The sequence below is a fragment of the Cibotium barometz genome, chromosome 57 (assembly GCF_041138505.1).
Source record: "Cibotium barometz isolate CiBa-2024 chromosome 57, ASM4113850v1, whole genome shotgun sequence".
NCBI classification, from domain to species: domain Eukaryota; kingdom Viridiplantae; phylum Streptophyta; class Polypodiopsida; order Cyatheales; family Cibotiaceae; genus Cibotium; species Cibotium barometz.
The window spans coordinates 41290500-41303264 of record NC_141102.1 but is presented as its reverse complement, the minus strand read 5'-3'; the positions used below and the strand labels follow the sequence as shown (position 1 = coordinate 41303264).

General features: G+C 41.9%; 1 protein-coding gene across 2 annotated transcripts; it reads left to right on the top strand.

Moving 5' to 3' along the window:
- Positions 1-2466: 2466 nt before the first annotated feature.
- Positions 2467-5462, top strand: LOC147606763 (uncharacterized). 2 transcript variants are annotated; one of them, XR_015264957.1, is made up of 3 exons: positions 2467-2953; positions 3252-4798; positions 4942-5460. XR_015264957.1 is itself a non-coding variant. In XM_086791871.1 (2 exons), the coding sequence occupies exons 1-2, from the start codon at positions 2546-2548 to the stop codon at positions 3846-3848; spliced, it is 1005 nt and encodes a 334-aa protein (XP_086647997.1). In that variant the 5' UTR covers positions 2467-2545; the 3' UTR covers positions 3849-5462. The 2 variants fall into 2 exon arrangements, 1 of the variants encoding a protein (XP_086647997.1); XM_086791871.1 differs by having other exon boundaries at positions 3252-5462.
- Positions 5463-12765: the final 7303 nt, after the last annotated feature.

Below are 12765 nucleotides of genomic sequence, written 5' to 3'. Positions count from 1 at the left end.
TCTCGTGTAATGCCTCTACAATAAATCCCATGCTTTTGCAATTGTGAGACATGTTGAAGCATGGAGAGCACTATCTTCCATGCTAGTGACAATGGTGCAGAGAGCATCTGAATCCCTTCGTCTCTAAGCTCTGAAAAGTTTAGTAGGGTTACAATCTACATCCTAAGCTCTGAAAAGTTTAGTAGGGTTACAATCTACATCCTATGTTGGTGGGGGGTGAACATCAACACCATTGATGATAAGGTTCCATTTCTCCTAAGGGATTGCTAAATAGTAAAGAAGTTTTGTACCGAGCTCGGAGCTCTAATACCATGTAAGAGGATATAACACATGGTGTATATAAGAGAGCACTCATAGGAAGTAGAATCTTACATAGCACAAAACTTTAAACTCAAATTGTAATATTACATAATAACAGAGAGAGAGAGAGAGAGAAGAGAATATTATATTACTAAAGTGATATAATAGGATGGAGAAGCTCTACACCCATGTACTATTATGGAGGGAGGTTTGATGGCTAATCTAGAGGTGTTAAGAGGGAGGCTCTATGCTAGTAGAAGCTACATAGTAAATTGAAAGGGAGACTACATGCTAGTAAAAACTAGCAGAAGCTAGGGAGTAAACTCACAATGATGGCTGATGAATTGTGTGGAGAAGCTAGTAGACACTAGGGAGTAAACTCACAATGATGATTGATGAATTGTGTGGAGAAGCTAGTAGAAAAAACTCACATTGATGATTGATGAACTTTGTGGAGAAGAGACTAGCCATGTATCTGTATAGGCCCTGTATACGTGAGGAGGCCATGACATGACCACCTTGGTCCGGGGTCATAGTTGGTACCACCATCTACAATGTAGACTTAGCCTATAAAAGATGAACTAGAAATTTCAACGTAGATTCTCCACATCCCATGGCGATCCGGGGTTATCTTAGGTCCCATCATTTGGGCCCCGAAATGTTAGGAAAAAGTGTCTAAGGGTAAAGTCTACCTACTCCATGTGTGGACTGTTATGAGATAACGATCAAGTGTAGCATGTGGTCTTTTTGGTAGTGTGCCAAATCTAATTCAAGCCCTCTCAACCTCCTCGAGTGTCTTTTTGTGTGAATACAAGGATGTCAGGTGTCTAGGATACTCAAGCATGGCTACTCCTCTCATAATGGGGTCCATATAAACATAAGCTAGACAGTGCCTAGATAATATAATGTGAGGGTGGAGAATTGGTATCCAACAACCCCTTCATGCCTTTTATAGCCAGCCCCTTCTTGCCATCATGCCTAGAATCTAACCCCTTGTTGGCCCACAAGTTATGCAATCGCACATGAGAGAGAGAGAGAGAGAGAGAGAGAGAGAGAGAGAGGGGTCTGGCTATGCATGTGAAATGGACATGCATCAAAACATCCACTTGCCATGATCATTTCATAAATAGGTTGTGCTGCCAAAAGAAACAACTATGTTCAAAGGTTATACCCTTAATTTCATTAAGGTCCTTTCCACGTTTTTACACTTAAAGAAAACATTTAGGAAACATATATTACATTCGTATGCACTTTAATTATATATTGTCAATTGATATTTTAAATGTAGTCGTTTCTCCCCTCCTTGATTTAGGCATCATAGTAACCTCAAAAATTAGCAAAATCGCTCATCGCATATGCTTGATTCAAGCATAGGTTTTAACAAGATTCCATTGAATCTAAAACTCAACATGAAAATAAAGTTTGTGCTCTCTTTTTTGCACAAACCAATTCTTAACACCCTTAGTAGTGATCTAATGTACTCTCCTTACATTGATATTGAGTGAGTCTACCTTAGAAAGGCCATGTAGGTTGTATGCAAGTTGTTTTAAAAGCACAAAATTTTGTCCTAAGAAGTCTCCTTGTTAAGACAAGTATGGAAGGTACATTTGAATGTACATGAGTTTTGTAAGTCCCTATAGTTGTGTGATAAAGGTACATTTAGATTCTTTATGATTTGTTGATCCTTATAGTAAGTCTCTGTAGTTATGTGATGAAGGTACATTTAGATTCTTTACAATGTCTTGATCCCTATAGGAAATTATGTGTCTGTGTACCATAGGCATGCATGAGTACTATCTAGATCATTAAAGTGTGTACTTTAAACATCAAACTTGATTTTTCTAATTGCATTTTGCTCGTTTAAGCTCAATGTGAAAGTTTCTTTTTTCAACCACTTTTTCAAATAAATACCAAAAAAGAAATAATTTCACACCAAAAATTTTATAGTCAAAAGTATTTTGATTTTTGAGGAGGCTTGTATGGGACTTTACACACTTAATGGAGGGGGAGGACTTTACACACTTAATGGAGGGGAATGAATGCAATTTGATTCCTTGGGATCATGTACAATTGTGCATGCAATTTACTGTTCTAGGACAGGGGCTATTATAAGCTGGGTTGTTCCTAAATAGGAAAGGGCTATGGGTTTTGCATGGGGTGTGTTTTTGCTGGCGCTGTTGGCTATGGTGGAGAGGGGTGAGAGAGGGACAGAGAGAGAGAGAGAGAGAGAGAGTGAGTGAGAGAGATGCTGTTCCGGACGGGGGACAGGGTAGAGGTTCGGAGCGACGAGGATGGATACATCGGCGTCTGGTACGCGGCGGAGGTGGTGCACTTGGAAAGCGCCACCGCCTGCGTGGTGGAGTACGACCAGCTTCTGGGCGACGACGAACGCGGCTCCCCCTTGCAAGAGCGCGTCCTCCTCCGCAACGTCCGCCCTCGCCCTCCTCCCTTACCGGCCCGCACAGGCTGGCTCAAGGGCGACCTTGTTGAAGCCTACGACCGCGATGGCTGGTGGGCGGGCGTCGTCACCCGCACGCTGGATGACCTCATTCTTGTCCACTTCCGCGTCACTGGAGAGGAGATCGGCTTCCCCCCCTGCCTCCTGCGCGGCCTCCAGAGCTGGGAGAATGGCAAGTGGACCGACCTCACCCAGGTACGCCCACGCCCCCCCATCTGCGCCATCATCATCATGCCACCCATCACCCACCATTATCTGAATCATGATCATCATGCATCATCTGCAGTCATCATCATCTTCATGTCTCGCACACATAACACTATCACAAAACGTGCGCCCCCAGCACACCCCCCGCCCTCCCCTTCTTCGCTCTTTCTGTCCCTGTTGGCAATCCAAATTCAGCAATGAAAAGACACCTTCATCTGCATCACCTGCATGATCATGATCATCTGCATGTGAAATTTACCTCCTTTCATCCCTCCCTCCTTTGCAGGTTGGACGACCTGAGTACCAATTCAGCAATGTAGCTAACCCTAATGGCTCATCCAGCCCCCCCAGGCCCCCTGAAAAGAGGAAACATGGCTGGCCATTAAAAAGAAAGGAACCTTTCAGCTCTGATTTACCAACTCTGCTCCCAGAGATGGGGACACAGCAGCTCAATGGAAGAAGAACCACGCGCAAACAGAGAGACACTGCAACCATTCTAGCTTTGCCTGCAGAGGCCTTGACACAACAGAAAGAGTTGGGGAGATGTGAGCTTACCAGGGAGAAACCATCTGCAGTCAAGAAAAAGGTTGCAGAAGAAAACTTTGATACAGAAGAGGCGACACATCAGAGTACCACTGTTTCAGTCATGGCTGCACAAGAATTCCTCACACATCAGCCAGAGTTGAGGAATTGCGACATCAGGTTAGGGCTGGTGGCTTATCAGCTACTTGTGGAAGCATTGCATTTGAAAGGCCCTCTTGACTCGAAGCAAGAGAGGCTTCTCTCAGATGTCAGATTGCATCTGGAGATCACCAGCGCGGAGCATGCTCTTGTCCTCAAAAGGATTATGCCTTCTGATGAGCGGAAGGAGAACATGCAGTAATGTAGGCCTATTTTCAGGTTCTACATAATGTCTGTTAAGAAATAGCTTCTTTCAGTAGAGAGATTGTAAGTCTTTTGATGTCATAACCATGAGAGAGAGAGAGAGAGAGAGAGAGAGAGAGGGCTGTTTTTTTGTGTTACCACTACGTATGTACACCATCTTGGTAACAGAAAAGAAAGAGGGACAGCATCACATGTCTTCTTTGCCTACCCATTGTCAGATCCAATGACAAATTCATGGACGCTTGCCAGCATGTAGGAATGGCTTCACACAGCTCCCCTTCATGTGGGCCCACCATTGCTTCAAGTGGGTGATTCAGGCCACCTTAAATTGACACACATCTTGGCGCTAGATTACATGCACTTTTCGTCAGGAGCTCGTCCAGGTGAGTGTTGTGAAGCCAGCTCAACACCCTAACAATATCAAAATATATCCATCCAAAGGGATGCAAATGTACAGGAAGGCAGTGAGACATTGTCAGGAAACTTTTGGCAAAAGACAGAGCAAGAGGAACATCTGTTTGGTTATACATCATAGGGGGACTAGTAGTAAACCCTAATAAGGTGGGGAGGGTTTTTGGATTGAAGAGGCTCAGTTTCACTCCGCTTTTCAGCATGAAGATTTGTTCCTGTGATTGAACACTCCAGTTACTTACGTTTTCCCCTCACTCGGTCTAGAAGATCACCTGTTTAGACAGGCAAAGATACTCTATTTGTTGTAGGCATCGAGGTTCGTAAGTATTAAGATGCAGGCTAACAAGGTGGAGAGGGTTTCATGGATTGAAGAGGCGATACTGTTTCTCATATTGCAAGGTGTTGCAAGAGCAGGGGCATCTTCCATTGCGATTTGGATTTCTGTGGTGCAGTGGAGGGTTTGACAGGCCGGTTTAACCCTGCACAGCTATGGTTTCTGTGGAGCAGAAGTGGGAGGACTCCCACTTCTTTGGAAAGGTAATCTAAGCCCTGCATTTAAGATTTCTGCTTTGCAGACGTATTCTTGCTCCATGCTTTTCTCTTTGGGTTTCTATGAGCAACAGGTAGTGGAGGTTTAATGGTTTGTCATCCGTAAAGCGTGCTCTGTGTGCTTTTCTCAGAGCTATGAATATGTTGTTTGGAGGTGTGCCAGTACCAACACCGCCCTCATCAGAAGGAGAAAACCTGCCACTGTGATCTAGTGCTTCCCCTATCCAGTGCCACTAGTACCCCCGTCATACTCCCTGAGCTTCACTTTCTAGGGCTCCTCTGAAAACTTCATGCCACTACCCCAACATTCCTTCACTCCATCATGTGGCTTTTCATTCCCAAGTCCTCAAGCAAACTTAACATACCTAATACACCGAGTAGTAAAGTTCTTAAATCAAAGTTCCAAATGCAGATCTCATATGCTCAACTCAATCAATTTTCATTTCTAAAATCATATATTCTTCCAAAGAAGGGCACATTCCTTGGCTCTTGTAATTTTTAAAGAAGTGTGCCCCTTTGGGCAAGAAAGACGAGGAAGGTGGAGTTGAGCATTAGGTGCATGCAACATCGAACCAATGTGGATTTCTTTTGGATAAAGAGGATGTTAACTTTGAGAGTACATGGAATGTATGCAAGAAGTCCATTATATAGAAGAGAGAGAAAAAGGAGAAGACATAGCTGATGCATCCTTAAGTTAGAACTTTAGGCATGGAATGTATGCAAGAAGTCCATTATATAGAAGAGACAAGGAAAAGCTGATAAGAGAACATAAGATAGGGCCTTGGTGCCTATATAAAGCATTGTACATAGTAGAAGTATTATCATAATACAATCATTGTTGTGTTGTGCAATCTCTCTATTATTGACTATCACCTCTCTCCCTCTTACTCTCTCTTTCTCAACACCACTTTGCAGAAGATCTACACTCACACATCATGGACGCTCACCATAGCATGAGTTTTGATCTTGTGAATACCCAACATGGTGTTAGATCCTTGATCCATAATTACTATTATTAATCATTTTTCATTAGCAAAAATCGTGTATTCCTTGTCCTATCAATGTTTTGCTTCATTCTCCCTCTACAGAGCATCATTCTCTAAGATTTTTAGTGCATTTCAAAGCTAACCAAAAGCTCTATCATCACCTCAAGAGACTTAACCCAACTTGAAGCAAAGATGAAGAGGAACACAGCACAAACCGATGAAAAAACACAGAAATTAGGGGCTACATGTAAAATTGATCAAATTACAAGCTGTCTTTAGGTCAAGTTTGACAGCAAGCCATCAAGTAGGAGTCACGTGATTAATCCTAATTATCTCGAGTTTTCTTGGATTTCATAGGTTTCAAATAATTAATTTGTGAGTTGCTATTCCCACATATATCCTTATTTTGGAAACCTCCCTTCATTTTATGCTTCAATTGTTTTCCTCCATACTATACATTTTTTCCTATGTGCATATGCTTTTAAGGGGGAGCATTGCATAATCATCAAACTAGAGACATTGCCTTAGAAAAAAATTAGGGACTTTTTTCAAATATGGAAAAAATCAACAAATTGAAATTACACCTATCATAGCATGTGCTCCTATCCTATCTAGGATACCAATAGATATCATCTATTTAGTAAAGGGAAGTACTATTATAGATATCTATATAGTGAGAAAAGCCATAAAATATTTTACACATGAATAAAATGCTAAATAAGAAGTAAGATAAAGGTTGGAGCAAATAAAGGCAAGAATTGGAGCACAAGGAGCCAACGGGGAACTTCATAACAAAGAAATCGTGGTAGAAATGGTGGATTTAAAAGGAAGAATGAGTTCTTAGGCTAATCCTAGAATAGAGAGAACTAGAAGATATTGTGGCAAAGTGATCCAGAGTTTATCAACAAAGCTCAGAGGCCAAGAATTTTCTTTTGATGTGGAGAGCAAGGTCATATTCTAATGTATCAAGAAAGCCCTTTTCTTGAAGCTAAAGAAGGATACAAAGGCCAAAGCATTTGTGGTGGATGAATCAACTCTATAGAATATGCAGGGCATAAATAGGTTACAAAATAAAAATACAAATTAAGAGAACAATTAGAAAGAAAGACTAAGAAGCTTAGAAAACAAGATAGTGAGACTTATACTCGATGAAGGATGCAACTTGGGAGGAATGGGACAAACTATTCTTATTTTTCCTGTGATAACAGTGCTAAGGAGGGTGAATGTAAAGCCGTATTTTACTACAGGTGCATTCTTTCTAAATGGGTGGTAGGAAAAAAATTAAGAAGGGTGAATTCCTGTCTAAAGAGGAGCAAACTAAATGTACTTCATGAAGATGGATTCATTTGAACAAACAATACAAAAATCAAAGTACATATGTGGAAGTTATGAGCAATGTACACTTTTAGCATGGGAATAATGGCTAAGGATTAAAATAATCAAACAAGTTAAAGGAAGGATTAGGTGATGTTAGCAAGTAACCATGTGTACCAAATGGATGGACAGTGAGCTCCATGTTGGGACAAGTTGCTAGAGTTGGATCTATTTGTACACATGATTACACTTTTATTTAATAGGAGAATTTTACCATGGCAAGGTTCTTTTTGCACAAATTTTAGAAGAGATGGTGCTAAAGTCTTCTCTCAAAAGGACTATGTAAGACAGGCCACCAACTGGCTCCAAATTTTCGACATTGTACAACTACAACTAAGGAGGGGCCCACATTCATCAAGGCTACCAAGTACACTAGTCCACGTGTGTAAAGAGTCCTACTAAGATCAATAAACATATGCATGTGAATACATAGCCTTAAACCTCATTAAAATAAGAGAAAAAGTGACAACTAAAGAACAAGTTGTTTGACATTCTCGCATGCATGGAGGAAAGGCTTCTTATAGGGTGATCCATATGCATTATGGAAGGCTCCCTTGAGTCTCTGAATCAAGTCAACAATTACTCAACTGTTTTTGGAAGACTGTCTTCCTTAATATGGCTATGGAAGAAAGATGCAATGGCTAAAAACATTTGACAAGAACATGCATCTTTTTTATGATTAAGCCTTGATGCTATTTAAAAAGTTTTGTTCTTTAAATTTCCCATATCTCTTGGGGACATTGTAATTTTTTTTAAATGAAAGTGAGGGATGGAATCTTTCATATTTAACGTCATGCAATTTACTAAGCCATGATTTAATGTTACCAATCCTTTGATCGTATAGCCTTATTTTTGTAAGTGTGATGGAACACTCATCTATTTTTCCATATTAAGTGCTTAATGTCCAAGAGATAATGGGTATCTAGGCTTGAAAGCATAAATCTATGAGCTTAACCCCCTTATAAGTAGTAGTTTTAGATCATGGGTACTCTAGACACATAATCTGAGCAGACACATGTAAAAAGGCACAGTCATTTATATAATACACTTTTGCTAATGAGAAAAGACACAATCCCATTATCCAAACTAGCCAGTTATATAATACACTTTTGCTAATGAGAAAAGACACAATCCCATTATCCAAACTAGCATGTACTCTCTTGCTCTCTTATATGTGTGATTTTCTCATTATTGTGTACTAAGTGTGATTGGGGGTATAATTTGGAGAGAGATTACTCGTACCCCTTGCCACCTCCACCCTCCTCTAGAACCTTCCTGGATAGGTGGTGCACATACCCCCTCCCCCTGCCACCTCTCCCCCTTATGTACAAACCTTCCAGACACCTCCTGGACAAGTGGTGCTCTCCCCCCGACACACCTATCGTCCATGCAATTAGCGCCCCCACTAGGACGCACTTGTCCCCCCTACTACTGGCACTCCCTCAATGCATGCAGACACCCCCTCCCTGCACCCACATAAAGCCCCTTACCTCCCCCTTCGGGAGGTAAGCACTCATGTAGAGGCTAGGCTCTAGCTAGGGACATGTCCTACACTCTCTCTCTCTCTCTCTCTCTCTCTCTCTCTCTCTCTCTCTCTCTCTCTCTCTCTCTCTCTCTCTCTCTCTCTCCCACCTCCCTCCATGTGAATAGACTTAAAGTTACCCTCTTAGCCTCTCCAACCAAGGCTAGACGTACCCAAGCCTCACTCTCTCTTGTGAGCCCTCTGGCTAAGGGCACCCTCTCCAAAAGAACCCCCCATGTGAATATACCTAAAGGTGAGCTTAAGCCTTCTCTCTTTAGGATTTTACACAAGCTTTTGGAAGCCCAAACAATGTCTATTTTGGATCCATTAGAATCCTCTCTCTCTCCTAGTGATCTCTAGCATTTCATAGGGCCCTACTATGGCACCGAAATGCCACTGAATTGAAGAACTACTCGTCATTCAAGGAAAAAATGAGGAAGCACGCATCCATGCAAGTGATGTGGCCCCTTCCATAACAAATCCTCATTCAAACGACAACCAAGTTGGCCATATTTTTAATTCTCTTAAATAGTATGAACAACTTCTTCCTTTAGATCATAAAGTTAAGATTCTTAGGCTTAGCAAGATTACGTCCCTATTGGTTAAACCTATAATGACTATGACTAACATTGTAGAAGCATCGTACCTCTCTTTTAAGTTTAGTAGCCAAAAGGATCAAGGGTCCAGTATGGAGAATTGCCAAGTAAGACTAGTAAGCGAAATTGTGAGTGAGTAATCTTACTCCATAATACTTTATGGTTCTTTTTTTTGTTGACAAGGATTGTAGGTAAGAAGATCATCGCTATTTCGATGTTCTTTTCTTATTGCTTAATGAATTATTAAAAAGAAAAGAATGTTTTCCTGATTTCAATGTATATGTTTGCTAGTTTCAATGGATATGTTTGCTGGTTTCATTGCTAATATGTTTGCTGGTTTCATTACTAATTTACAGGCACATCTTCTCCCCTACTTAGTTATTGCTTGCGTAGTCGGCAAGTGGAGGCAGTCGGGCCCAAGGTGATACCCTCCTATGCCATTGGGAGTTGGATTTCCACCCCATAAGGGTGGACATATGACTATGATGCTTTTGTGGGCCCACGGTGAATTAGCCCACCTCATGAGTAGGTGTCCCCTCTTAGGAGTGGGAGGTTTTGGTACAAGCGATAGGACTTGAGAGGGTGACAGGCCAGCTTTGCGCTCGCTAACTAGTCGACGACGAGGGAGTATTGTTCGTGAGGTATGCTCAGCTGGTTTAGGCTAGAAGACCGAATTCTAGATCATTGATGGTTTGGTTTTGGTTTGGATATGTCTATGGACATGGATACGGAAGCTTGGATTTTTAGCATCTCTTTTGTGAATATTTTTACTGTAAGAATTGTTTGATATAAATATTGTTATTTTCAAAGGCTGTTTTAAGGACTATTTTGGAACTTCTTTAATTAAGGAACCTGTTTTTATATGTTTCATAGTGTAGTAGAACCTAATTAGATAATAAAAGTGAATGGGTGAGTGGGTGGAAAGTGGGTGGATGGCACCATCCTATGGATGGGTGGACTCAATGAGTCGGGTGACTTTCCAACAGATTTATTTATTACGATCTGTAGTAAGAACAGGGCCTGAACAAGTTCCGTTTTAGGAAAACGATCCAGCACTCGTGCCTCATAAAGAAAAGAGAAAAAAAGTGTTGGATTCTATGAACCAAGTGCAGACTTGTTCCATCCTCAATCACACACATTGAGTGTCGTTCGATCGGAGGAATAGATTCCTGTTAGAATGACTACGTTTCCCCTGCGAGATAGAGTTAGGTCCCTACGTTTGCTTGTATCCTCATATTTCTGAGAGATCAAGGTGTCATCAATCGGAGACAAGGAGACTTAGCCACCTATCAAAAGGATCCCCTTAACCCAGCTATGGTAAGGACCTTACACGTGGTATCAGAGCATGGTTTAGGTTTGAGAAATTGTATGTTGTTGTATTCTTTGATTGCTAGGTTTTCTCATTAGACTAATCTAGCTATGGTTGGATGTGGGATGGTATGGATCCCTATTCTTGATTCTTGTGTTCCAGTACATGTTCATGGCCACTTGTCGCTCCCCAAACTTTGAGTTCCGCAATGCCATGATGCACATCATAGACAAGCGAATCCTTCCTCACTACACTCGCATTGAGAGGGAATGGAATAGGGATGAATACTAGAGCCGTGGATCATCCTATTTCATCATTTAGGCAAATTTGGTTGGAAATATTTCCATTGATCTAAGGTGAATACTTGATATCGAGATGTTGCGAATGGTTCGTTTCTAAACTTAATCTCACATTGATAACCAAGGTCATCAACTTCTTACTCCCAATGCATTATACACAGATACACAAGAGAAGAAGCTCCTACTCAAACAAATGAAACCTCCCTCATTCAATGAGGAAGGCTCAAAGATTGAAAGGGATGCAGAAGTTTGGATTGAGGCAAATGGGACGATTATTTCTCAATTTTGCCAGCACAAGAGCTGAAAATCAATCCATGCTTGCTAGATTTCATCTCTCTGGAGATGCTAAAGTTTGGTGGAAACAATGGTGTGGAGACAAGGGGGTCAATGAGGGTTCCCATACTTGCAGTGATATTGAACAAGCTGTGAAGGACTGCTACCGTTTTTGCCAAGGGTTGAATGAGCCCCTAGACTCTTGCCTTGCAGCAATGAGACCGACCACTTTGTAAGACGCTCTTACTTGAGCCAAGCCATTGGTAAAAGAAGCAAAGAGGGGCCAAGTCAAGAAGAGATTCCATCCTAAGTCTAACCCAAGGAAATGCTTCCAAAGCAATTTGTAGCCAAATCCAATAACACTCCTAAATCAGCACCTCAACAACTTTGTCCCCTATACTTACGGTACTCCTACCATGGATCCCTATGGGAACCAAATGCGTTTTTATTGTAGTAAAGGTGGCCACTTTAGAGTTGAAAAGCCCAATCTTCCAAGATCCTCTTTTAATCCTGGTGCTACTCCACAAGGTGGTCAAGCAAATTAGGATCGCAAGGCCCCCAACCGCCAAGCTGAATGAAGTGGTGGTGATGGAAGTGGCAAAGGTCGTGGACCAGTTTCTCGCACTTGTGCCATGATTGGTAAACCAACTTTAGAGATGGAATAAGAAGAGCAAGCCACCTTCCACGTAGCTGTGCAACATCAATTTGCCAGAGTTTATTTCGAGATGAGGACATCTTGACTTTTTTTAAGGAGGGAAGGATGTAACATGAACATTGTGAATATAGCACATTAAGTACAATATGACATATCCATTGCAAGTACAGCTTAGGGAGTTAATTATGGTTACATTTAATTATTATTATTTATCCCTAAGAAGATGCTATTTTGAGGCGATTGTAAATTAAGTACTTTCTACTCAGAAAAGGAGAAAACTAAATTCAAATTTAAAATCTTAAGCACGACAATACCTCGGGCTAGGCTTTTTCCGCGATTGAAACAGGTAATCGAAGTGGCCTGAATCAACCCGCCAAGTTTTGAAATATGGTACCTTCAAAACAAAATTAGCAGCATTTTAGATGTCCAAATGACGGATGCAAAGCGCCCACAGGATCGCGTGGCAATTTTGAACAATTTCTTGATAAAAACTCTCGACAGCCTGACATACACCCTCCTCGGGTGCGCGTGCGGTGGGCCATGCCATGACCCTGGCCTGAATGACATACAACACTTATGAACACCTTCCCCAAATATCCCTACACATACCCCTTGCCACGTCCACCCCCCTCTTGACCCTTCGTGGTGGTGGATAGGTGGTGCACGTACCCCCTCCCCTTGCCACCTCTCCCCCCTACGTACACACCTTCTAGACTCCTCCTGGACAGGTGGTGATCTCTCCTTAACACACCTACCATCCATGCAACGAGCCCAAATGGTGCCCCAACTCGGACGCACTTGTCCCCCCTGCTGGCATTCCATCTGTGCACACCTCCCCTCTCCCTCTACGAGGTAAGCACTCACGTAGAGGTTGGGCTCTAGCTCTAGGTACGTCTTGAAAGTGGCATGGACTCTTCAAGATTAGGTAGTTTCTAGAAGCG

What these genes read in the sequence shown, in the direction of transcription:
- LOC147606763 (XM_086791871.1), top strand. Translation starts at nt 2,546, where the DNA reads ATGCTGTTCCGGACGGGGGACAGGGTAGAGGTTCGGAGCGACGAGGAT. An exon ending in AGTGGACCGACCTCACCCAG is followed by an intron (nt 2,954 to 3,251) that starts GTACGCCCACGC and finishes CCTCCTTTGCAG; the next exon opens with GTTGGACGACCTGAGTACCA.